Genomic DNA, 23,169 nt, shown 5'->3' on the forward strand with positions numbered 1-23,169 from the left:
AACAATTTACAACTATAATTCCAACTGTTCCTTGATCCTAGCACGTCCTGTAATTGCCAAGCACCCTTTGACATTGCAGCCCATCCCGCACTTTCCCGAGGCCTTCTAACCTAAAAAAACGCCCAGTCCATGCCACACAGCCTCCGCTACCCGTGTAGCCGCCAGCTGAGTGTAGTGAACTCCTGACCTATTCAGCGGAACCCGAAACCCCACTACCCTATGGCGCAAGTCAAGGAATCTGCAGCCAATACGGTTGCAAAACCGTCTGAGCCTCTGATTCAGACCCTCCACCCGGCTCTGCACCAAAGGTCCGCAGTCGGTTCTGTCAACGATGCTGCAGATGGTGAGCTCTGCCTTCATCTCATAATCAAGACCGGCAGCCTTCACCAAATCAGATAGCCGCTGGAATCCAGAGAGAATTTCCTCAGATCCAAAGCGACACACGTCATTAGTGCCGACATGTGCCACCACCTGCAGCTGGCTGCACCCTGTGCTCTTCATGGCATCCGGAAGGACCCTTTCCACATCAGGAATGACTCCTCCCGGAATGCACACGGAGTGCACACTGGATTTCTTCCCCTCCTTAGCCGCCGTATCCCTAAGGGGCCCCATTACGCGCCTAACATTGGAGCTCCCAACTACCAGTAAGCCCACCCTCTGTGATTGCCCGGACCTTGAAGGCTGAGAATGATCCTCTGAAACAGGGCAGGCAGCTGCATCTGGCTCAGCCAGAGACAGTGCCTGAAACCGGTTTGTCAGACGCACCGGGGAGGCTATCTGATCAGCCTCCGGGGACGCCTTTCGCTGCCTGCCACGCCTTGGAACGACCTCCCAATCAACCACAGGCGAGGGCTCAGCCCCACTGCGGGCAGCAACCGGGGCAACACAGCGGCAGACCGATCTGGGGACAGATGGGACGAGGTTGACATCCCCGTGATACCCGAGTCCGGCTCCCCACAGTGGTGCCCATTGGCAACAGCCTCAAGCTGCGCGACCGAAGTCAACGCCGATTGCAGCTGTGAGCGAAGGGATGCCAAGTCAGCCCTCATCCGAACACAGCAATCGCAGTCCCTGTCCATTCTAATCGATGTTTAACAACAGTTACCGAAACACGAGTCCGTGCCTAGATAACGCAAGCGGAACACGCAAAGAATGTATCAACTAACCTGTACAAATGCCTAACGACTGCGCTACAATCTGCTGAATTTACGATTACAGTAACTAAAACTCGAAATTGCACCTCCTATACGAAACTCTCACGCAATTTAAATAAGAATCTACGAAGTAAACACTAAAGCGCGATGCTACAACTGTCAAATACTATAATACGCCCTAAATATATGAATTAAACAATGCAAGTACCCAAAAACACGCAAAGAAATTAATTAAACTATCTAACAAATAAGTAAGGTAGGGTCATACGACTTGCTGCTGCAGCTGCTTATCCAACGGCGGCAGGGAGCACAATGACCCTGCAGCAACAAGAGACACAGGGTGTCACGTCAGCATTGCGTCACTGTTGTGGAACTACTGCCAGCTGCAGCCAAACAAATGGTCTCTGAGGTGTCATTTAGACATGCGCATTGAGCCACATGGGCACTGACCCAGCAGCCACAGTAATCAGATGGCAAACACACACTGTCCAATTGTGCCGACAGTTGACCCTTCCATCTGTCCAGCACCCACTGGGCAGCCACCATTCATCGTCAGCTGTCACTCTTACCTGATGGTTCATAACTTTACCCTGCCCCAATGCTTTGGCCACAGACAGCAGCATAAGGTGAGTTGAGAGCCCTTGACCACCAGTCATTTCTGCTGCTGCTGATTCAGCTCCAGCTCAGCTAAGGGCAGTAGTGTATCAGCTACCACCTACCGCCAAGCCCAGGACTGTCAAGTGTCACAGTGCAGCCTCACTTTACATGAGCCAGAGAGGGAGAGCTGAACATGCCTGCAGGACATGGTCACTTATTCTTCTCTGGTAAACATATCTGAAATACTATAAGAAAAGTACTACCCATCTTTTGGCATCTTTCTCACTCATTCCTGTTTCCCACGACTGCCATTTGAACCCAAAATGCCTGGGTAGGGAGCAATGGACATGATCATGACACAGAAAAATGGCTCCCCACCGTACCAGTATGGCTGTAAAACCCAACAGCTGCTTTCTGTGTGGAATGCACACACAACCTATTATGAGGGGTCCACAATTCTCCACTTGACAGTACAGCTCAAGAAATCTATAGAAAAGATTGTCTCTGAATTATTTATACCATTGGTCTAAATCCTGAACTTGGCTTCAAACCAGAGGACCACAATCTGCAATGACTGCCACTTTACATCGTAGCCAGATGTGAAAAGCAAAAAAATCCAAGAAGTGGAAGCACCATGTCCTGTTATGGCTACTTTGGTCGATCCACCAAAGAGATTAACAACAACAACAAAACACTAGCCACAGCACTACCACTGTACTCGTGCAGGTGCAGACACTATGCGCGGCCTTATTTTAATGAACACACAGACCACTGCAGTCAGTTCATCTCGCTTCTCTGTGCTATGCTGTTACCTATGCCAACGATCGAAAGTTATGACTGCACTTTGAATTCTGTACTAACATTTTGGTATAGTCTATCATTCACTGCCTACACTTGGCCAAACTAACTGGACACTGTTTATTGGAATGGACTTTGGCTTGTGAATTGGACTTCCTATTTTCGTGGTGTTTGTGTAATAAACATGTCAGTGACTGCGTCTGTTCTTTCAGTCATAACAAGACAGTTCTGGGAACAAAGCTGCAAACCACTACCTCAGCTTCCACCCTGCATGCAAAGTCAGCTGTCTTCATCAGTGTAGTGAGCTATTGTAGAAACTATAGAATGGGCTCTGAATATGGGCAGCAGATATGATATGAGCTGAAATGAGCTGGTTGCACCCAGTGAGCTCCATAACTGCTTCCCCATCTCTGATTAGACTGCATGGCAAGCACACAAAGTTGATACTGGCCAACTGTCCTGACCTGCCTTTTATTTTCCCAGTGGTCCCCAACAACAACCCAATGCTAAACCTTCCAATGACCAGCAAACCCACCCTTTGTGCCTGTCAAGACCATTCAGGAAGATCAGCTCCAGACCCAAAACACAAGATCGCAATATGTATCACACTGGTTCAGAAGTATTTTCAATAATAAGCAGGCCATGGAACCTGTTAGAGTGGAAAATTATCCACTCAGTGTCACTTTCACTGTCTGCCCACAGATTCACAACTCCATCACAACTCACAATTCACACTCTGGTGTATGTGGACTGGCAAGTTTGAGTGCACTGGAAGGTGCTGCAAATATCAGAGATCTCAAGGACATTCCCCCTACCTCCATACACAGGAAGTGCAGTCCCTGTCCACCTTTAACCTGCATTTCACCTACACAAGGAATGTAACATTAACCAAAATAGTGTCTAGGTATAATCTACATACTGCTGCAACACTGTTTCTGGCTATCGCTGTGCAACAAAATCAGCTCGTGTGACACTAATCCTTGAAAAATACTTTGCAAAACCTTAATAAACACTGTTCAAGACAGATAAAAATATACAGGTACTGTGCAGTTTTTCATAGAAGTACATAAAAAAAGACTTAACACGGTGTATAAAGGAACACTGCTATGGCAGCTGGAGGCTACTCTTGCTTGAGCTCTAAGAGAAAATGTTGAAACATAATCTGCTCTGAAGCACCATGTGGCATTAAGATACAGACACCTAAGTCTATTTGAACATAGCATGCTACCTGCACAACTAAAAAAAATTGCTGACAAAAGGTTCTGTAAAACAATTTGCAATGCAAAATTAACATTCTACATCTGTTAATGTACAACATACTTCAGCTTGTTCACGCCATATTCTTGTGTCACTTTCCAGCATATCAGCCCAATAAGGTCTTGCACTTTTGCATTTGCCAGTACAACAACATGCATTGGATAATTCCTTTGCTCTTCTGGTAACATAGTTAAAAAGATACCATATGATCTTTTGGACATCCCAACCTGAGCCTGCAAAGAGAAAAATGGGACAGTTATTAATAGACACTCAGGACTTGGGACTAACAAAAAGGCAATAATTTAATTTCACACCGAAAACATTATGAAAAAAAAACAACAAATTAGTCACAATGGCAAAACATTTTCAATCAATTACACTCACACAGACTAATCTAGAAGCCAGAAAGATAAATGTCTATAGGCAAGTACATTAACCAGTATCAGTAATGTGTTTGTACCAGGATGATTTTATAATGATAAAAGATCTGTCAGCTTAATACAAGGAAAGCATCATTAGGTGAGAGGGGTCATTGTTCTTGTGACAGTTGCACCTGAACAGAAGGAAACATTTGTTAAGTGCAGGTACCTTTTGAAATCAGGTTCTGGATTTTTACTGCACCTATTAATTTCTCACATTTAACCAACTCTTGTCACACATTGCACTGCAATTCAGCATAAAAGATCTATAAAATAATGCACTCTTGCAATGAATAAAAAGCATGTATTCTGGATGTACAGTTGACACATCCACTCTATAGTCTATTTCAATATTTTTTAATGTATTTATATTTGCTGGTGCTAATTGCAATTTTTTTTAATCCATGTTATGCACGAGAGATTTCTAGAAATTGTTCCCACTATCAAGTGTTTTTCTTACAGTATCATCTCATCTTATGTGTCATATGTATCAGGTGCTGCACCATTATGGTAGATTTACCTTAGTGTAAATGTACAAAAATTTTATTGTTACTGGTGTATCTTGTTCAATACATGCTAGCAAATGTGAAAATTTTGCAAGTCTACTTATGCACATTGCAAATTAAGGCACAAGTGACATAAGCTGCAGGTTGGAAAGCCATAACTGAAAGTGCAAAGTTCAGAGGGGCACCCTGAGCACTCAAGTGCAAGACTTTTATACAGTGCTTATCAAAATTACTAGCAAAAACTGGCATGGCTGAAAATGTATGAGGGAGAATAGGGGAGGATGACACATGGTAGTCATTTCTGTGCAGAACGGTTCAACTGACCCTGCTCATACAGAACTCGCACTAGCTATTCCTCATTTACAGAGTGCACTTAAAACATCTGTAACTAGAATCACTTTCAAATTTGCCAGTATTATAGTTTTAAGACGTCAGTTTCATTTCTTTCTTAAAAGAAGTGATGAAACAATGGTATTTAACAAACCAACTCCCAAATGCCTCCTGGTCTCAACCTTCGTTAGTCATTGTCCTTACCCATCTAGCCCCTTCACTGTTCCTATTCCAGCACTACACAGCCCTCTATTCCACCAATGCACCCAGTCTTTTTACTTCTCTCCCTTTCTACTACCCCCTCACCCCCCCCCCCCCCCCTTCCTCCTCCTCTCTCTCTCTCTCTCTCTCTCTCTCTCTCTCTCTCTCTCTCTCTCTCCCTCCCTCCCTCCCTCTCCCTCTCCCTCTCCCTCCCTCTCCCTCTCTCTCCCTCCCTCTCCCTCTCCTCTGCCCCTTGTCTAACCTCCTGACTGCATCTAGCTGCCCCACTCTCCAAATCATCCCTGCACAATCCCAGCAGCACTTTACTGCCCCCACCCCTACCCCGCTATACATCGCCCTCCTCACCCCAGCCTCCTCCCTCATTATACTGTTACAACTACATAATGAAAATACACACTACTAACAAGGAGAGTTTACAGTCCTTTAAATTTATCTGTCTAATTGTTTACACAAAAAATGCCAATTTCAACAAAACTAGTTGCTATGTTTTTCAAAGTCTCAGGCCCAAATGGTATTCTATGAATCCTACACACTCCTCCCTCAACTTTCACCCTTCTAGTGCCATATTTCAATAACACAATGTTTACCCACAGCTGACTTGAATTTTCAAGCCTTCTCAACAAGAAGACAGACAGGTAAAAATCTCTAACTTGGTCCAAAACATTCAAAAACTTACAGCAGCTCACAAATACTGAAGGAAATACTGACTGTGATAATGATGTTTCTCTCAATGAGACATCCACAAGTGTTTAAATATCATTCATGATTGATAACACCCACTACAATTGTAATAAATTTTTTATTGTCCATAAAAGGAAAGCACAACCAGGTGCATAGAATGTCCATAAGAGTCAACTAACACAGATTAATACAGTGATTCTCTGGTACATGGCTTGTAAGAAGAAAATCCATCTCATATAATCCTCAGCCAGATGGAAAACCTTTTGAGAACAGGGCAATGATGCAGACTTAAGGGTGTGACTAATAAGCTTCAGCATAAAGCGAGGTGGCCAGACTTTAACACAGAGTACTGCATACATGCCCATCTAGTACTATACCACCCACACACTAGTGTTAAAATGTGCCAATAATGTGGCTCACCTTCAAACCCTTGCATTCAATACCATTTAAGTTTAATAACAGTTTCAAGAGCCCTTCCATGGTGTTGCAGGTTGCACCAACAGCAATTTACACTGAGGTGACACAAAAAAAGTCATGGGATACTTCCTGTATCATGTTGGACTTCCTTTTGCCTGACACAGTGCAGCAACTTGATGTGGCATGGATTCAAAAAATCGTTAGAAGTACCCTGTAGAATATTGAGCCATGCTCCTTTTATACCCATCCACAGATACAAAAGGGTTGCTGGTGCAGGATTTTGTGCACAAATTGACCTCTCAATTCAATGGGATTCACGTTGGGCAATCTGGGTGGCCAAATCATTTGCTCGAATTGTCCAGAATGTTCTTCAAACCAATTGCAAACAATTGTGACCTGGTGATGTGACACATTGTCATCCATAAAAATTTCATTGTTGTTTGGGAACATGAAATCCACCAATGGTTCCAAATGGTCTCCAAGTATCCAGACTTAACCATTTCCTGTCAATGATTAGTTCAGTTGGACCACAGGACCCAATCCATTCCATATCAACACAGCCCATATCATTATGGAGCCACAGTGACTTGTTGACAATCTGGTTCCATGGCTTCATGGGGTCTGTGCTACACACTAATCCTACTGTCAGCTCTTACCAACAGAAATTGGGACTTATCTGATCAGGCAATGGTTATCTATTTGACTAGTTTCCCACCAATATGGTAATGAGCCCACGAGAGGTCGTGCAGGTGATGTCATGCTGTAAGCAAAAGCACTTGTGTAGGTCCTCAGTTGCCAAGCCCATTAATGCTAAATTTCACTGCAATGTCTGAACAGACACGTTTGTCATATGTCCCATATTGATTCCTGCAATTATTTCATGCAATGTTTTTGTTGGTATTGACAACTCTACGCAAACGCCGCTGCTTCTGGTCATAAGGGAATGGCGTCAGCCATTGCGTTGTCTGTGGTGAGAATAATGCCTTAAATTTGGTATGTTCAGCACACTCTTGAAACTGTGGATCTCTGAATGTTGAATTCTCTAATGATTTCAAAAATGGGATGTCCCATGAATTTGGCTCCAATTACTATTCCGTGTTTAAAGTCTGTTAATTCCCATCATGTGGTCATAATCATGTCGGAAACCTTTTCACATGATACTACGATCATTTGAATATGTGAATATCACTATTGAATGACTTTTTGTCACCTGAGTATTTCCTATACTGACACATTGGACTGTCTGATTCTCCTTCACAAGTTATTGTCGACTTTTTATTACTAATTTTGTTGCTCACACTGATTTTTCCATTAAATGCAATTTAGTTTTCAGTTTTTAAAACTATGCCTGTCTCATTAGCAACAGAATCTCGAACCTGTTGCTTTGGGAGGTTTGTAGTCTGTCAGGTTTTCTGCAACTTTCTGCTTTTCAAACAAACATTTTCTTTTGTGAGGGACAATAATTTCATCCAACATCGTCTCCTTTTCATAAACAGGAAACACATCAATCAGTCCTGATTATCTCTCAGAGAATAATCTGAATTGCACATAATTTTGATAGAGGTAGTGATTATTTACATTAAGGGAATACTGCATTAACTGGCTAGCTAATTAATGAGTAATGCATGCACTGTGAGACTGTGTCACTGTTTAATTTTAACTCTTTTAATGTTATTTTCTGGTGATTCTGTTGAAGTAAGATATTGAATTTATGTCTTAACACAGTTCATTTACATACTTCACATTTATGAATTAACAAATTCCCAAAACAATACAACAATTCTGAATAAAGTATTTTTAACTAGGCATAGATTGGAAGAACTTACTGTTCCATCATATTTGGCATAGTCTTGGAAAGGATTTGGCGGCAGATTGGGATACTTCTCCAATTGATCAGCTAACAGAGACTGGACTTTGCCACTAGGAATGGTATTCCTCCTTCGAAAATCCTTTCTTTCAAAAAGGGCTGCTCTCTCTTCACCTGCAGAAGGAATAAATTCAACCAAAATTAAGACGATTTGTTCAAACATAAAGTGTATTACAACTAAGGAACTTAAATGCTGGCAGAACAAGCAGTTTCAAATTTAACATTCTACTTGGTTTTGTACTAATGTTCCATAGTTGTGTCTTATGTGACATTACAAAAGCTTTGTCAAATCAAAAATCCTATCCCAATTTTACACTTATACCTTATCCTCTTTGTCAGCAGTTAAAAATCTTTGCTGCAACAGTAAACTTTCACAGTCTCACCAATTTATCCTTCAGTAACAGAATACATAGTACACAAAAGGGCAAGAAATAATTCTGGCATTTAACTACAGTAAAACCCCCTTCTTACACTTTTCAGTGACAGACTACCAGTACTGTAAAACATAGGAAAGTGTAAAATACAGGAAAGCAAAGGAAGCACAGCAAGTGAAAATGAATAAATTACTTTTCTATAACTCTCTTTACATTGCTCAAAATATGAAATTCAAACAATTAAAATTTTTCCTATTTTTAAAAAAATCTGAAACAATGAATTGTTTTCGTTTGATTCTAAAAACAATTAGATTTACTTGTCTCGCCACAGTATACAAAGCATCAAATAAATTTATCACTTCCTGATACTCTGGTGTCTGAAGGTGAGGAAGTTAAATGCATGCCGGAGGGTATGGACCTGGATACCCACTAGGGGTCTATGTGCTCTGGCGTGCGCCTGTGCCGCGAACCTCGTTGTGCGAGTGTGCCACTCTCCGTATCGTGTGAAGTCCACAGCCAATTGCGTTTCCCACTGTCATGTATTTGAGCGGCCATGTGGCACTACCCCGGCAGTCTGGTATTCGCCGTAGTTCGCATGTGCATCTCGGCTGTATTGTGTTCCAGTTCTGTGCATTGAGATACATACTGTCGTCATTTGGAGTGTTCCTGCAGTGTTGTTGTTGTCTTGCCATGTTAATCACCTCAGTTCTTGCTTGCTTTCTTGCTTGCCTTGTGTTGTGTCCTGGTCAGTCTTAGTGTCTGTCGTCCCCTACTACTTCATCTGTCTTGTCTGTTCATTGTTAGTGATACCTCCAGCAGCTCCCCTGCCTAGTGGCTTTGCGTTTCCATTCTCTCCTGCACACTGCTCGCTGGTTGCTCACAGCTATAACATTGCCGATGAGGTAAAAGGGTGGGTAGCATGGAGGCTAAATTGGTCTGTCTCCTGGAGCAGTTCATGCAGCAGCAGCAGCAGTGCCAGTTAGAAGTCTTACAGCAATCCTTGCAGTTGCTGCCGGACAAAGTCACAGCACGAGATGACCTTGATTTGCAATATTGTCGTTCAACTGGCACCTGGTCCAGAGGCTGCACGGCTGCGCTGGAACTCAATAACCCCTTGCTGGAAGACAGTCTGTGCATAGCCCACTCCTTTGAAATCGCACAAGCAGCAAACAAACGCCTCATGGCAAAGCCACAGGGGGCAGCAGTAGAGTCCTCTCTGCGGGTGCCCCCCCCCCCCCCTCCCCTTTCATGCCTTCGGTGTAGTACAGCCCACAGAGGGAAGCATCGGCGAAACTACTACTCATCCGACGTCTCTATGGCTTCAGAGCCACCGGTCGCCCCTTGTTGGTAGTCGCATGGGTCACTTTTGTCTTGCCCGCAGTGATTTTCCGCCCACTGTCATGCAGACTGTCCGCATTGCTAGGAGACGTGCACACACTGTCAGAAAGACTGCCATCCCTGATCTGTCTGTCGCAGCCGCTCAACTCGCTCTTGCCCCACACCCATGGGGCGTCAGGATACTGTGCACATGCTGCAATCAGTCATCCCCCTGGACACCTTACTAATGCAGAAGTTATTCCTCACACTCCGTATTTTTAACATGGATGTATGTTTCCAGGTCAATACGGGGGTCACCGTCTCCTTGATCAATCTGGCAACGGATACATGCCTGGGTTCCCCCGAGCTTTCTTCCACATCTCGGCAATTGGCTGCATACGGTGACAGTTCTGTCACCCTCTGTGGACAGTTCTCAGTCTCTGCCACCTATAAACATGTTCCCCGACTCCTGACCCTAATGGTGGTTGACCATCCCTTGGCTCCAAACATTTTGGAACTCCTATGCTTTCACACTGTTTGGCTTGTTGATTTCTGAGGAAGTTAAGGTCATTCCCACTACCGTCCCATTTCAGGACCTCAAAGATCTGCGCCCGGCATAACTCTCTCTGTTTCAGCCTGAGTTACGGTGTGCTTCGGACTTCCAGGCACACATTGCCCTCCTGCCACGTGCTCAGCTGCAGTTCTTCCAGGCTCGACCCATTCCGGTGGCCTTATGTGCAGCAGTGAAGCAAGAGCTAGAGCGCCTGCAGGCTGCTGGTGTCATCGAGGTCATGAAAGTGAGTGCTTGGACGACCTCAGTAGTAGTGTTCAGGAAACCCAATGGGTTCCTTCACCTATGTGGGGATTTCGGTTTTGTGATCAATGCAGTCCCTGGTTGAAATTTATCCCATTCACCAGTAGGAAGGCCTTCTGGCCAAACTTGTGTGTGGCGAGTACTTCTCTAAGACTGACCTGATGGAGTCTTACCACCAATTACCCTTAGGTGAGGAATCCCAGAACATCGTTGTCATCAACATGCCTTTCAGTTATATAAGTACAAGCGCTTTCCACTTGGTATTTCCTCGGTGCAGGCCATTTGCCAGAGGTACCTGGAGCAGCTCACACATTCCATCCCGTCTTGTGTCAATTATCTCTAGGACATCTCGGTCACCGGCCGTACACCCCACAAGCATTTTCAAAACCTCCGTACCTTATTTCACACCCTGCAGGCCGCAGGCTTAAGCTGTCGGCTGGAAAATTGTAGTTTATTTCAACAGGAATACCTAGGGCACTGGCTCAGTAAAGATGGCGTTTGTCCATCAGATCACAATGTTGCAGCCATCAAGTCTCTTCCCTGCCTCAAGGATTTATCTGACCTCCAGGTTGTTCTGGGCAAGGTCAACTACTACTTAAAGTTTTTTACACCAGGCTACTGATGTCGCACTGCTCCTCAATCGCTTGTGTCACAAAGGGATACCTTTCAACTGGACCCCTGCCTGTGATCAAGCTTTCCTCCACTTGAAAACCATGCTCAAGTCCGCCCCCCTTGCCCGACTCCCTTCTCTCCAGATTGTCCCTTGTTGTGGCGGCTGATGCTTTGACCTATGGTATTGGACAGTCCTAGATGGCTCAGAACAGACCTTTGTGAATGCATCCAAAATGCTATCCCCAGCAGAGAGGAACTATTCTCAGATTGAGAGAGTCTCTTGCAGTTGTGTTTGCCGTTCACAAGTTTCACATCTACCTGGCTGGGACAAAGTTCACTCTCCTCACTGATCACAAGCCTTTGATTACCATGTTTTGCCCCCCCCCCCCCCTTCCCACACACACCTCCCAGAGCAAACTGCCCAATGTCTTCAGCACTAGGTGTTGTCCTTAAGCAATTACATTTACGTTATCCTATGTAAGCCCACCTTTCAACACTCCAACACCGATGCCTTGTCGAGTTTTCCCTTGGGCCTTGATCCCAAGTTTGACCAGCAGGAAGTCCTCTGCTTTCACAATGATATGGCCTGCCAAGATACACTGAATGGATTTCCCATCACAGTTGCACAGGTCACGCCAGGACTCCCATCCTGGGGCAGGTTCTCCACTATGTGACCCATGATTGTCCCACCTATCTGACTCGCCGTTTGAAAACTGAATTCAGTCCCTGGCGGCACCTCTCACACAAGCTCTTGGTTGTGGCAGGTGTCCTTCTGTTGGCCACAGAGGGTGCACCCACCAGGTGATCATCCCACCAGATTTGCACCACCGTGTTCTATGCTTGCTACACCATGGACACTGGGGGATTTCCCATTTGAAGGCACTGGCATGCCAGCACGTTTATTAGCCAGGCATCGATGGCAACTTTGAATGCTTCATCTGCGGGTGCACCGTATGTGCACGTCACCAGGCCAGCCATTCGCAATCATTTGCACCCTAGCCCACACTTTGCCAGCCTCGAGACAACATCCATCTTGATTTTGTGGGCACATTCTTGGGATTGATGTGGTTGCTCATTGTGGATGCATACTCCAGATACCCGTATGTGGTGCGCATGGCGTTCACCATGGCTAATGCTACACTCACGGCCTTGGCTCAGGTTCTCACCACTGAAGAACTGTCTCATACCTTGGCCCCCAACTCACAGCAGCCTCCTTCCAAGCATTCTGTGAGACCAATGGTATCAAACACATCCACTCCCCTCCATTCCATCTGTCCTCCAATGGCACAGCAAAACAACTGGTCAGGTCGTTTAAACAACAGCTGAAAATAGCAGCCCAATCCTCTGCCGCCATGTCGGCCCTCACCTTACTCCTGAGCACTTATCACACCATGCCGATTGATGGTCATAGTCCAGCCGAACTCTTCCATAGGCGGCAACCAAAGACCCTGATCCACCTGCTGATGCCATCACCTTCCGAGCCTCGCTTCCAACCCTCTCACCGCTACACCCTGGGCATGGCCATGTGGGCCTGCTCATATGGGGGCAAGGTTGCTTGGACTGCCGTCACAGTAGTTGTGACCCACAGGCAGCTTGTGACGTCAGTACAGCACAGAAGGGGCTCGAGTGCCCCCACCATAGCCAACTGCAGCCTTGTACCCCTTCGTGGCACCTCACTTCCCCCAATCCCCCGCCGCCGCCTGGTGTGCACGAGGCCCTCGAGTTGGCCACACTGTCGACGGCCGCCGGCTCCCTGCACGTACACTGGCACTCCTTTCTGTATCCACAAGGATCCAAGGTGCCGTGCGATGTCCTGCCCTCTGGTGCCGTTTTGATGGATTCCATGGACTGCCCTCCCAACTCACCAACGGTAGTTGATGACACAGGGTCTCCCTCCATTCCCTCCTTCTGCCCACCACAGCACCATCCGGGGCATTACCACCCCCTATGTACAGGTTTGGGGTGGGAGGAGGAGGGGGAGGGGTGAGGGTGGGGGTAGGATTTGGTGTTGGCCAAGGGGAAGTTGAATGCGCACCATACGGTATGGGCCTGGATACCTACTAGGGGGTCTCTGTGCTCCAGAGCATGCTTGCGTCGCAAGCCTCGCCGTGCCAGTGCACCACACTCCATACCATGTGAAGTCCATGGCCAATTGCATTTCCGCATTCATGTATCTAGGCAGCCACATGGTGCTATCCCAGCAGTCTGTTACGCGCTGTAGTTTACATGTGCATCTCGGCTGTACTGCATTCCAGTTCCATGTGTTGAGATACATACTGTTGTTGTTTGGAGTGTTCCTGCGTTGTTGCTTTATCATCGTGTTTATCGCCTCAGTTCTGGCTTGCTTGCCTCATGTTGTGTCCTGATTGACCGTAGTGTCTGTCATCCCCTCCTTGTTCATCTATCCTGTCTGTTCTTGTTAGCGATACCTCCAGCAGCTCCCCCACTTGGTGGCTTCATGTGTCCTTTCTCTTCCATGCACCGCTGGCTGTCACTCGCAGCTACAACAGGTACAATACCAGTGTACTGCCTCAAATGTTAATAGCTTCGATACCTTCTCTGCTGCTTGACACAACTGATTCTCTGCCATCACCTCAATCATCCTCTTCACCAATCACCTCTCTCCGATTCTTCAAAATGTTTGGTAATGATGTTATCTACTGTTAGCATCCCTGAAGTGGTGACTGAAGCATCAACACTGACATAATCTTGAAATGAAGACGATACACATATCACAGAAAAATTTGTATGCTCAGACAAATCATCTTAGACAAATCTTCTTCCAGTGTTTCCTGTGCGTTTTCTGCGACCTTAAATCCTGATTTCATGAAACAGTCACAAACAAAGGAGTCCACATCCATTCACGGTTTGGCTTTATAATACATAGCATCCAATTCAAAAGTGATATGGTCATAGATTTTAGAGCCTTGCCATTATAGTGCATAAATACAGCCTTCTGGAGAAGCTTCCTTATATATTTCCATGTAAATGAATGGATGATTCCCACATTTAACAGTTGAAGCTCCCTTGTGCAATTAGGAGGCAGGAACACTAACTTAATATTTCTGAGCTGCAGACTGTCAGGATGTGCTGTACATCTGCTAGTTGGCAAAGTTATCACATTTTTTAAATCACCTTGGCTTTTTAAATTTACCAATTACTAAAGAAGATAATTTTTCAGACCCATCATCACTAACCCTAAGTAAAACAGTTATCATCTGATTACTCAGTTTCCCACCATGGATTTTTTTCACCTTTAAAATATAAGGTCTTACCTGGTAATATTTTATATAAAAGATCAGTTTTGTCAACATTAAAAATATCTTTTAAATCATAATATTTTGAGTTCTTTTTCCATCGGTCTACAGTTCCACTTCCAATACTTACCCTTTTATCGTACAGTTGGTTGTAAACAATGTTATGATGAGTTTTCAATTGACTGATCCAAACATTCAATGTGGTGAAATTGGTGATACCCATTTTTACAGCAAACTGATGTGCCTTTTCTCTCACTAAGTTGCCACCAAGTGGATGGTTGGTTTGTGGGGGTCAAAGGGACCAGACTACAAAGGCCATCGGTCCCTCCACCAAGTGGAATTCTTGATGCTCTAGTGATAACAAACCACTCAGCAACGAGTTTATCCAAATAATCGTATGCTGATGGCTGAACGTATTTATGCTTTTTTTGCTATGGAACCAGACTGTCTCGCATTGGCATCAATGTTAAGCCGATTTCTCACAATCACGTTCAGGGTGGAAACGGAAAGTCCTAGGTCCTTTGCTAATTAAACTCATGATCCAAACATTAAAATCTATGCATTGTAGAATCATCATTTTTTTTCTTCCACATAAATACATTTCCTATCTTTTATAATCATTTACTTGTAGGCACTGATTCAAGTTGCTACAGAACATGACTATTACACTGGTGTTTGTTTGCGTATTATTACTAGTACAGTACTAATTTTTTTCTGGATCATTGTTAGTATTATATATCCCTTATTCAGTCAAAGAAGCAGTCACTATATGGAAAAGTTAGACTTTACTGACTACTGTTAGTAAAGTTTAATCTTATGGCAAATTTTGTTTCAGAATTCTTAAGTAAATTAGCAGTAATCATGTTTATTTTTAGCAATAAGATGACTCCTTGCCTATTTCTTTTCGTGACATGTTGGCATAATCAGAACATCTCCTGTTGATTGTCTTCAGTTTTTAATTGCAGCAACTTAAAACGATCTGACAGTAATGACTCTAGTAACAACCTTCCTTCTGCTCAGCTTTAATTTAATTTCACAGTCATTTATACAAATAAACACCGCTTTTGAAGACAGTTGTCTGTATAGTGGGCTTTCACGAAACACTGTTACTTTTGCATGAAGTACACTAATCCATACTAGGCGCGCAGTCTTAGGTTGGTATGACTGCATGTCACCCGTAAATATTCCTCCACAAGATGCTCCGTAACACAATGACAATTTTTGCCCACGACATCCCTGAGCTGAGTGACTTCCTTGTCGGCAACAAGCTGTAAGATTTCATGCTTATTGTTCTCTGTTTACAAAGACTGCCAACAATAGCATTTTAACCAACACTGTCTTACAAGTTTTATTTACCATGACTGTATAATGATTATCAATAATAAGTCTCAAGTTAGAACATGAATATCTTTTTAATGTGGCTTCACAAAAGTCTTTTGTTTCCGTGTTTTATTTACACCACTGGACATCGGAATGAAGATTAGATTCAGTTTTCATTCCAAATACCAAAAAATGAGATGATTCTTGTGTGTGTGGACCAAGTTATACTGAAAGTATAACATAAAAAAACATAAAATATTTGAATATAATACTCACTAGTCTCTTAATTTATCAGGAGTTTGTCAAAATATGTCAATATATTACAGTAAACTGAACCTGCAAATATTTACGGAATTAATACACTGTCAGAATAAAACAGTTATGCACTTTTAATAAATATACCATACACAAAATACCTAATCTTGACTATTCTGACCCAGTGCTGCCACAACTGAGATCTAACTGACATTTTTTTTAAACTGATCTAACAGTCCCTGTTAAGATATTCACCTACAGAGTAGGAGGAATTGCCAATCAAATAGTCTTTCAAACTTTGTTTAAACTGTGCTTTATCTGACACCAAGTTTTTTTTTTTTAAATTTCATTAAGGAATAAATATACTGAGAAGCAATGGTTAGAATAACAAGTTCCTTGGACGGGTTTCTACACGATGTTCTTGAATTTATGACACAAGAAAATGTGCAAGTGGGTTTTCCTCTTCATTCTGATCATGTCCAATGGTGTAAATAAGACACAGAAGGAAAAGTCCTTCATGAATGCATGTTAAAAAGATATTTACTTTCTACTCTGAGACTTATTATTGATAATCACTATAAATTATGGTAAATAAAACTTTTAACACAATATTGGTAAAAACACTAAAGCTGGCAGTCTTAATTAACAGAACAATAGGCACAAAATCTATAGCTTGTTGCTGACAAGGTCACTCTACTCAGGTATGTCCTAGGTGAGAAATAGGGTGGGAATTGCCATTATGTTATGGAGTATCTTGTGCACGAATTTTTACATGTGACATCAGGTCATTCCAAACTAAGACTAGATTAGATTAGATTAGATTAATACTTGTTCCATAGATCATGAATACGACACTTCGTAATGATGTGGAACATGTCAGGTTAATAAAAGATGTCTGTACAAGATATTACATTACACAAAATATTGCATGACACTAATGTTTAAGTTGTTGTTGTTTTCCCTTAATTTATATCTAAAAATTCAGCCAATGAGTAGAAGGAGTTGTCATCTAGAAATTCTTGTAATTTATTTTTAAATGTTAGTTGGCTATCTGTCAGGCTTTTGATGCTGTTTGGTAGGTGACCAAAGACTTCTGTGGCAGCATAATTTACCCCTTTCTGTGCCAAAGTCAGATTTAACCCTGCATAGACTGCATGTGCACGCCTACTATGGATTAGTGTATTTCATGTGGAAGTAACACTGATTCATGAAAGTCCATCATAGAGACTGCTGTCTTCAAAAGTGGTATTTATTTGTATAAATGACCGTGAAATTAAATTAAAGTCATTGTAATACAAAACAATGAGCAGAAGGGTGGTTGCTACTAAAGGCAGTGTCATCAGTTCATGATTATCATTAAGGCAGTGACTCAACACATTTTTCCACCCTTCCCAACACTCCAAGCCTATAATAAAGGTGGCCACAACCCAACACACCTACAATTAAAACCTTGATTACTGCACTAACACTACGTTACATCATCAATAACTTCATGTATAGTCTGTGTTTTCTGCTTTGTTCCAAGGCTGACTTTGAACAGGAATATAATTCAACTGTTTTTGAGCACCACTGCTGGTAGGTGCTGATTCAACATGAAGCTACCAAAACTTCTGATAAGTGCTGCAGTCTCACGAGTGCATTGGGTACCTCTAAAGCACCACAATTTGTGATTTTTATCTTTCAGCTAGAAATTTATTCAGGTATTAAGAGTTAAGGGTCATGATAACACCAAAGAAAACTTAAAATGCAGGATTTGTTATAACATGTAATTGTATTGGGAGAATAGGACTTCTGCCGGGACTGACAAAAATGAATGTAAAAAGTAGGGAAACATAAAATGCGGGAACTTAAAAATGGGGTTTTACTGTTTCACATGATGTTCCTTCCACACAGTTACAGCATGTAACCATAACACTACAGCACTATCTGCTAAAAATATCAGGTCACTGATATTATTCATTATAAGAATAATTTCCTTAGTATATATCTGAGATGATTTATAACAGCTCAATGAGACTTTTTTTGTCTTAACTGAGTGAGATGGCCCAGTGGTAGGATTCTTAACTCTTATTTGGGGTGGGGGGTGGGGGAATTGTTCAAATCCCTGTTCGGTCATGGACACTTAGGTTTTCCACAATTTCTACAAATCTCTTAGGTGTGTGTGCTGGGGCTTATGGGCGCTCAACGTCGAGGACACCAGTGCCCCAAATCTCTTAGGGCAAATGCCAGGATGTTCCTTTTAAGAGCATAGTCAATTTCTTTCCCTATATTCCCACAATCCAAGCTTGTGCTCCATCTCTAATGATCTTGTTGCCAGCAGGATGTTATACCCCAATGTTCTTTCCTTCCTTTAGAAAATTCCATTTACTACTGCTGCTGTAAACAAAGTAACTTGTAAAAATGGCTGATAGTGGGAGACTCAGTTGACAGTATCTAATTGTGAATAGTTTAAAGTGTGTAAGACATACTGCTGCCAAACCTTCAACATTTATAACTAATAATGTTGTTTAATCCAATACTACAAGGAGTTTCTGCTCTGACTATAATGTTTATTTGTACACCCCGAACACTAACCACTCAAAACATCAAGTTGAAAATATGTCATAACAGCAATGGAAGTAAACACATAAAGGAAGGGGAGATAGAACAGAGGAAGACAGAGAATGGGAGAAGAGAGTGTGAGTGTAAAATGAATGGGAGGGGAGGGGCTGGCATGTGGGCAGTGGTGGGGGTATATGTGAGACACTGCCTTGTAGAGAGACACTTTGAGAATTGTACAATGTAACGATTTGTTGTAAGGACAATTCCAATCTATGTAATACAGTAAAGCCAGCACTTCTTTTTTTCTGTTTCTAATCATAGTTTGGTGATCACTAATTTGGATAGATAGCTGGTTAGTGGCCACCACTATATGAAAGGCAGTGCAGACATTGCAGCAGAGGTGATAAACAACATGACCACTTTCACAGACAGTCCCACCTCTGATTGGATAGAATGTGCCTGTCACGGGACTAGAAGTGAAATAAGATTTGCTGTGTGGGTGCACAGAACACATCCATCAACTGGGTCTTCCACAAAGCTATGACCCATCTGGCAAAGGGTTGGGAATAGTTGTGGCATAAGGGAGGATTACACAATATTTTGAAATTTAGGTAGATGACAAAATTCCATTTGGCAAAAGGCGGGAAGAACTGTGAGTAGGATGTTCCTTGTTTTAGGGCATCATGATAGGTAGTTGAAGCTTTGGCAAAGGATGTGGTTAAGTTGATCAAGTTGGGGTTGATATTGGGCAATGAGGGGACTGCTGCTTAGCAGCACATCAACCACATAAATGGTCATCACCAATTTATGGCTAAAAGCAGAGATGACAATCCAGTGGCAGGAAACACTGGTGAGCATAATATATGTCACTTCAATAGCTGTTTCACAAGTTGTGCTATTCCTATATTTTTTATATTATGAATTAAGGGAAAATACCTTGTCTTATAGTTGAGTAAACACAACAATACTCAGTACTGTACCTCTAATTAACAATACAATGTAAATGTACTTGTACTAAGCAGGGCATTAGCACTAGTGCGAAGTAACCATCACAATGGCGGAAGAACTGAAACACAATTACTACTCCCAATAAATGTTTTAACAGTGACTATTCACATGATTTTACTAAGAAAATAAATACTAACAATATATTATTTTAGTAGATACTACACTGCGATTTTTAACGGAGTGACAACAGAAAGTTACCAAGTTTATCTTGCTCACTTAAACATACCCATTCACCAGTCACAGAGCAGACATATCTGCCAACTTTTTTGACAGAGTTACAGCTGATTTAATCCCACTGCTGCTTTCATGTTTCTCTTCTCCTACTTTTCTATTAGCCTCGTTTATTCCAAAAGCTGCACATCACTCTTAAGCGGCTTATTGTCATATTGACTAAGGCCTGGCTGCTTCAATTTGTGAAGCTACTGATGACAATCTCTTTACTTATAAAATTTAAAATAAGTTACATTTCATACTACACTCTTGGAAATGGAAAAAAGAACACATTGACACCGGTGTGTCAGACCCACCATACTTGCTCCGGACACTGCGAGAGGGCTGTACAAGCAATGATCACACGCACGGCACAGCGGACACACCAGGAACTGCGATGTTGGCCGTCGAATGGCGCTAGCTGCGCAGCATTTGTGCACCGCCGCCGTCAGTGTCAGCCAGTTTGCCGTGGCATACGGAGCTCCATCGCAGTCTTTAATACTGGTAGCATGCCGCGACAGCGTGGACGTGAACCGTATGTACAGTTGACGGACTTTGAGCGAGGGCGTATAGTGGGCATGCAGGAGGCCGGGTGGACGTACCGCCGAATTGCTCAACACGTGGGGCGTGAGGTCTCCACAGTACATCGATGTTGTCGCCAGTGGTCGGTGGAAGGTGCACGTGCCCGTGCCCGTCGACCTGGGACCGGACCGCAGCGACGCACGGATGCACGCCAAGACCGTAGGATCCTACGCAGTGCCGTAGGGGACCGCACCGCCACTTCCCAGCAAATTAGGGACACTGTTGCTCCTGGGGTATCGGCGAGGACCATTCGCAACCGTCTCCATGAAGCTGAGCTACGGTCCCGCACACCGTTAGGCTGTCTTCCGCTCACGCCCCAACATCGTGCAGCCCGCCTCCAGTGGTGTCTCGACAGGCGTGAATGGAGGGACGAATGGAGACGTGTCATCTTCAGCGATGAAAGTCGCTTCTGCCTTGGTGCCAATGATGGTCGTATGCGTGTTTGGCGCCATGCAGGTGAGCGCCACAATCAGGAACGCATACGACCGAGGCACACAGGGCCAACACCCGGCATCATGGTGTGGGGAGCGATCACCTACACTGGCCCGAATACCTCTGGTGATCGTCGAGCGGACACTGAATAGTGCACGGTACATCCAAACCGTCATCGAACCCATCGTTCTACCATTCTTAGACCGGCATGGGAACTTGCTGTTCCAACAGGACCGTGCACGTTCGCATGTATCCCGTGCCACCCAACGTGCTCTAGAAGGTGTAAGTCAATTACCCTGGCCAGCAAGATCTCCGGATCTGTCCCCCATAGAGCATGTTTGGGACTGGATGAAGCGTCGTCTCATGCGGTCTGCACGTCCAGCACGAACGCTGGTCCAACTGAGGCGCCAGGTGGAAATGGCATGGCAAGCCGTTCCACAGGACTACATCCAGCATCTCTACGATCGTCTCCATGGGAGAATAGCAGCCTGCATTGCTGCGAAAGGTAGATATACACTGTACTAGTGCCGACATTGTGCATGCCCTGTTGCCTGTGTCTATGTACCTGTGGTTCTGTCAGTGTGATCATGTGATGTATCTGACCCCAGGAATATGTCAATAAAGTTTCCCCTTCCTGGGAGAATGAATTCACGGTGTTCTTATTTCAATTTCCAGAAGTGTATATATTCTTCTCCACTAACTTATTAATTATGAGTTAATGAGAAGCACTTAAAAACAAAACATACTTGATAACACATTTGGGTTTGATTCCCACTTAATGTGCTTTATTCCTGCAGCCCTTTTCCTCTCCTGATTCATTCTCTCTAAGTGCTGCGCCGTGTTCGAGCGCTGCCGATGAATTCCAAACCCAATATCTGAAAATTAGGGGTATTAAGTTTTTGTGAACTGTAAAACTTGTTACAAGCAACATAGGAAATACTTACAAAATTCAGGGTTTATATCTCATCTGTAGAGACATAATGGCTCAAAAATGTTGTTACAATGTAACATTTTTTATTTCAAAGACCTTCAGAATTTGTTAAGCTAGTGAATGTGAAAATCACAACAAGACTGTCACAAACAAAAGTAATCTTAAAAAAATTACACCATTAAGTAAAATATAAATATATATTAATTAAAAAGGGAAGCAAGCAGGGAGTCTTCAAGCATTTTCAGTGAATGTAGATGCATTTCCAGTAAAACCAGTTAAGTATATGACAACAGGCCATCAGAGAAGATTGCCTGTAGAAGTCAGTTTTGGCAATGTTATAGTGTCAGTCAAATGAAAACCAAGCACATACCACAACAGGGCCATGTAAAGGTTCCATTCAAGAATAGTCACCACACATGGTAAGACATTTATCACACTGGGAGACGAGATGATCAATTCCTGTTAAGTAGAATGTGGTTGGCCACTGACAAATCCACAATCATACCCACTCTTGCACTTCCTCGTCCAACTGGAACCGATGTTTGTGTGTTTTTGTCACAGATCTGAAAATCACACAGTGAAAGATCTGGGAAATATCTGGGCTGTACAGACAATACTGCAGTGTTTTCCAACCAAATTCCTCATGCATAGCCTTTGACCAATTGGCAGTGTGGGGGTGGGTATCATCATGCAACACAATGGTTTCATCCAAAATCATTCTCACAGCCCAAGAGCAAATGGCAAATCCAACAGTGTAAACTTCCCAATTCTCTCCCACCAAAGAAAGCCAAAGTTGTTCACACAAGTTACAGTAAGACCCTGATGACCTCCTCCTCTGACTGCAGGGGCCCTCTGCTTGTCGAGTTTGTCGAGTGTAGAACCACAATCAATGCACAGTGCTACGAGAACACTTTGCAGAAACTACGATGCGCCATAAAATCAAAATGCCCAGGAGTGCTGTTGGACAGAATCATCCTGTTGGATGTTAATGCCCACACTGTCAACAGAATGAAGGCTACACAAAAGTGATTTGGCTGGGAAATACTGCAACATACTCCATACAGCTCGGATCTTTCACCATGCGATTTTCACATCTTTCATGACCTCAAGAAAGACAAGCTTAAGATGTCGATTTCAGTAGCATGAAGAAGTGAAAGAGTGAGTGCGGTTGTGGATCCGTCAGCTGCTGCCCATATTCTATTAAATACAAATTGATTATCTTGTCTATCAGTGCGACAAATGTATAAATGCTTGTGATGATTACTTTT

General features: G+C 43.4%; 1 protein-coding gene across 1 annotated transcript in view; it reads right to left on the reverse strand.

The window, feature by feature from the left end:
- Positions 1–23,169, reverse strand: part of LOC126298032 (target of rapamycin complex 2 subunit MAPKAP1) — a 108,434-nt gene that overhangs the window by 36,681 nt on the left and 48,584 nt on the right. The window contains exons 3-5 of the mRNA XM_049989353.1: positions 21,717–21,845; positions 8,208–8,362; positions 3,870–4,039 (exon numbers count right to left, since the gene is read on the reverse strand). Of these exons, the coding sequence (XP_049845310.1) occupies positions 3,870–4,039; positions 8,208–8,362; positions 21,717–21,845 (454 nt within the window). The remainder of the gene's footprint in view (positions 1–3,869; positions 4,040–8,207; positions 8,363–21,716; positions 21,846–23,169) is intronic.

This window comes from Schistocerca gregaria, chromosome X (genome assembly GCF_023897955.1).
Source record: "Schistocerca gregaria isolate iqSchGreg1 chromosome X, iqSchGreg1.2, whole genome shotgun sequence".
NCBI lineage: Eukaryota > Metazoa > Arthropoda > Insecta > Orthoptera > Acrididae > Schistocerca > Schistocerca gregaria.